General features: G+C 52.2%; 1 protein-coding gene across 1 annotated transcript in view; it reads right to left on the bottom strand.

Annotated features, from left to right (window-relative positions):
* Positions 1-2,582: 2,582 nt before the first annotated feature.
* MBOAT1 (membrane bound O-acyltransferase domain containing 1) overlaps positions 2,583-4,538 on the bottom strand; it is a 51,951-nt gene continuing 49,995 nt past the window's right edge. The window contains exon 14 of the mRNA XM_015424923.1: positions 2,583-3,578. Within this exon, the coding sequence (XP_015280409.1) occupies positions 2,583-3,578 (996 nt within the window). The remainder of the gene's footprint in view (positions 3,579-4,538) is intronic.

Raw genomic sequence — 4,538 nt, 5'->3', positions numbered from 1 at the left:
CATGGTCGAGGCCCCTCTTATGAACGTCCTCCATGTATGGCTATATATGCGACGTGTAGAGGGCCGTCTCGCCTGTAGCATGACCTCAATCACCTCCCGAGGGAACCCCATACTGGTCAGTCGGGTACGTTCAATCTCCATGCAGTCAGTTGTAGCCATGTCGGGTCCGGGTGCAGGATGGGCCCTTGGTGTAGTAGGTCTGGTCTCTGGGGCAGTGTCCAGGGTCTCCCTGTTGACAGTTGCACCAACTCCGAGAACCACGGTCTTCTCAACCAATGGGGTGCCACAAATACCACTGTGGGCCCCCCCTTCTGATTCTGCTGAGCATTGCCCCTATTAGGGGCGCAGGCGGGAACGTGTATAGGAGGCCCTGTGGCCATGGATGAAATAGCGCGTCGATCCCTTCTGCTTTCAAGTCGTGATATCGTGATAGGAACCGTCCTACTTGGTGGTTTCAAGAGTTCGCGAGGAGATCCATCACAGGCATTCCAAATCGTTGTGCGATCTGGATGAAGACCTCTTTGTTCAGTGTCCATTCGTCCAGGTCCAGGTCCTCCCTGCTTAGCCAGTCCGCCTGCTGGTTGGACAGGCCCCTTAGGTGTTCTGCCCAGAGACTTAAAGCGTATTTTTCTGCCCAGTGTAGTAGGGTCCTTGTCTCCTTGAATAGGGACTTCGACCGGCCAGTAGCTTGTTGGTTGATGTGCGCCTTCGTGGACATGTTGTCTGTGCATACCAAGATGTGATGGTTTTGCACATGTTGGTGAAAGGCCCTCGTTGCTAGGGTGACAGCCCGGAGTTCCAACCAGTTGATGCTGTGAGAGGATTGTTGCAGGGACCATCTGTCTTGCGTGATCAGGTGACCGCAATACGCGCTCCAGCCCCTCTTGCTCGCATCCGTGGTTATCACGACTTGCTGTGGCCTTAAGAAGCTGATGGTCTTGCTCAGGTTAGACTGTCGCATCCACCAGTGCAGGTCCCTCCAAAGGTCATCCGAGATTTTTATCAGAACGTGCCTCTTCTTGGCGATGCACTGCTGGAATGGTAGAAGCGTCCACTGTAGATGTCTGGCGTGGAGCCGTGCCCACGGAATCAGGTTGATCGTGGAAATCATGAGGCCCTGCAGTGTAGCCAGCTGCATGAAGTCGACATGTCTTTTGGTCCTGACATTTGTCACTAAGGCCCGAATCTTGATCTGCTTCTCTATTGGTAGTGACACTGTGGCCCACCTTGTGTTCAGTCTCGCACGAAGGTGCACGATGTCCTGTGTGGGTGTCAAGTGGCTCTTCTCCTCGTTTATGATGAAGCCGTGCGCAGACAGGAAGTCCCTTGCTCTTTGCGTGTTGCAGGCTGCTGTCTGATAGTCTCCCGCACGTAGAAGGGCATCGTCCAGATAAGGATGAATGTGTGTTCCCTCCATGCGCAAGGCCGCCACCAGAGCCACCATGACCTTGGTCCATAGAAGTCATGAAGTCCCCTTGCTGTAGGTTCTGTAGGATGTGGCGTAGGGATTCCATCTGGAATTTTTTCCTTGCCACCCATCTGTTGAGGCCGCGTAGATTTAAGATGGCCCTCCAGTCTCCTGATTTCTTTGGCACTACAAATAGTACAGAATATATCCCTTTGAAGCGTTCTGCTTCGGGAACTGTTTCTACGGCACTGATGTTCCGGAGGTGTTGGATCGCTTCCTGCAGCTGTCATGAGCGCTCCTTGTTCCTCGGTGCCAGCGACGGTTTGAAACAGTGAGAGGGATTGCCAGTGAGTCCTATTCTGTAGCCCTGAGATACGATCGTCCGTACCCACTGGTATGTGGTGGTCTGTCTCCAGGTCTGTGCAAATGCCTGGAGCCGGCCCCCTATCTTGCAGTCACACTGATTGCTGTTTTGAGTGACATATATAGACGTCTTGCTATGGACAGTAGAGATGCTCCCCCCCCCCAGGATGGCCCACTCTTCCCTTATCACATCTTCAAAATAATCAGGGAAGGGTGAGAAGGTCTGCACCTTTACCAGTTTTTTGAAGCCTCTCGGATCTAGTTTAGCCGACGTGGATGATCTAGGTTTTTCTGTTACCTCCATTTGGTAGTTAAGTGTGGAGATGACTTTTGTCAGCAGCCTCTGGAAATGGTCTACTTGAAATAGGCGGGATGATGTGGGTTGTATTTCCGCCTCGTCCCCTGACCATTCCCCCTCCTCCTTTTCAGTGTGGGGTACAGAAGTAATAGTGGAAGCTGTCTCTGCCTGCTCAGCACTAATGCTGTGCAGTCATTGCCTCCCAAGGCCTTCACCATCTACTGGCCGGTCTAATCCCCTGGGTGTGACGGCCTGCTGCTGTTCCCCTTCTGCCTCTGAGGCCCCTGATGCCTCGTATTGGGACGGTGCCCTATGGTTCCTGTGTCTCTTATTTGCAGAAGGGGACCTGGAGCTAGAAGAGGATTGGGAATTCGAAGAGTGGTGTCTCCGTTTCCTCCGAGGAGCCCTGGTGTGAGTTCTATCCCGGGTTTCCTCGCCTCCAGGTGCTTGGAAGGCCTGTGGACCCCCCCGGGTATCCCCCAATGGGCCATGGGGTGGTCTGCCAGGGTCCCCCTACAAAAAGCCACAGCCAGGGATGTCCCGATGGAAAGACTGGGGGACGAAGCAGCCCTGTTCTGTGCTGCCGAATCCCTGTGGTGGCCGAGGCAAGCGTCGGGGCTGTTGGTTAAGTTTGGGCCTGGGGGGGTTGAAATAATGCTGGCTGCGTGCCCCCTGTCGCCGCCCATGGTCCTGGTGGTCCTGGATTTCCCCAGGGCACGAAGGGAATGGGCTGCGCCAGCCCTGATCTGCTGGGTTGTGCGGATTGTGCAGGCCCCGAGCCGCTGTGCTGTGCTGGGGCCTCTGCCGGCATCTGGGTTGAGACTTGGCCGTGGACGTTCTGTCCGGGGCCCCCGGCTGGCCTGGGATCAGCCCCGGTACCGGTGCATGGGGTGACATGGGAACCGGAACGATCCCGTCCCGCTCCTCCCCTGCTGGGCTCGCCAGCCGCATGGCTTTCCCGCGGCATTTTCCCTTTTTGTTGTCTCCGATGGCCACTCCGCCAGCCACCTTCTTGGTCCGTGGTGGTAAGCTGGACCCCTTGGGTTGTGCACGCTTGCGGCCACCGCCGTCGTTTGCGCACCGCAATCTTGAGCCACGTGAAGGGGTTCCCGCGGGGGCCGGCTCCTCGCGATCAGCCGGTCCCGCGATGGAGGCGCTGTCGTCCCGTTTCAGCGGCGCGATTCCCAGCTGCTGAATGCTCTGCTGCCCAACCCCCGAAGCCTCGGGGGCTATAGGCAGCTGCTCCTCGATGTCCAGGGATGCGGTCATGTTCTCCCTTCTGGTGCTTCGAAGTATGGGTGGCCGGCTCTGTCTTCTACCTCTGGCTTCTTCAACCTCCGTCTCCTTTGGATTCCTGATCTTCGCGGAACTTGGAGGGAAGACCATGTCCTGGGAAGTATCCTTTCTTTTTTTCTTGCACTTTTTCTTCCTAAGATAGACCTTCTGGCTTGGAGCAGAAGCTCCAGACGACCTATCAAGTGCAGGGACTATGCAGGAACTCATCTCAGACTACACATAAAACATGGAGTTCTGTCAAAGCATCCATGTTTCTCACCTCAAGTATCATGCTGTTAATTTTACACTGACATGGGGAACTTTCAACTCTGTTCCGTTACATTCTGTCTTACCTAATGGGTATTTCCAGCTACATGACATTCACCTTCATTTATGGTTCTAAGCTGATGACTATCCTCATTTTTACTGAAGGGGACTCACCAATGGAAGATGTATGCCAAAAGATGTAACGGGTGAGCCTGTTTGTTGATTTTGGTGTGCTGTCTCCAAGGCAAGGCTGAAAAACAACCTATGTGATTCCTGCAATCTACCCACTTGCACTTACATGATGAGCACTAAGACTGAAATCACACATGCGCTGGAGAGTGCAGAGAAGCTGAAATGCAATTCTGACAGTATCATCCTACGCAGATTGACACTCTTATTAGTACGTTGGCTTTCATGGACTTAGAAGGGCACAATTCAACTTAGGTCGGTACTGTTGATCAACCTTCATATTAGGCCATGAACTGATTCAAAAACCTGATATGAACGCCTTCAGCATGCCTTACACACACATACACATCAACAACAGCAGGAAAAGGGCCAAAAAGTGCTTCAAGTGGCAAGTATGAAATTGGTCCACAAGTCGTCTTTGATTTTAACCATTCCCTGGAAAATATATTTCAAAGCCTACAGCTCCAGTCTACTAGGCACCATTGATTTATTTCCTTCATCTTAAAAGTACTGGATAGCTATTATAAATGTCTCTAAGACATGAATTGATTTGAATACATTAAAGATATTCTATTAAAATATTCTCTTTTGTTTTTTGCTCAAAATCACAGTTTTTGCCTTTTGAGGATGTAAACATTATCCAGGACATTCCTTTCGGTCTATTTAAAGTTGTTGTTGTTTTTTAAATTAAGCCACTAGATGCAACAGACAAGTATTCTGTGTATCCTTTCATAGCCA

Source organism: Gekko japonicus, unplaced genomic scaffold (assembly GCF_001447785.1).
Source record: "Gekko japonicus isolate JY-2015 unplaced genomic scaffold, Gekko_japonicus_V1.1 scaffold1517, whole genome shotgun sequence".
In the NCBI taxonomy this organism is placed as follows: domain Eukaryota; kingdom Metazoa; phylum Chordata; class Lepidosauria; order Squamata; family Gekkonidae; genus Gekko; species Gekko japonicus.
This window is presented reverse-complemented; position numbering and strand designations above follow the sequence as displayed.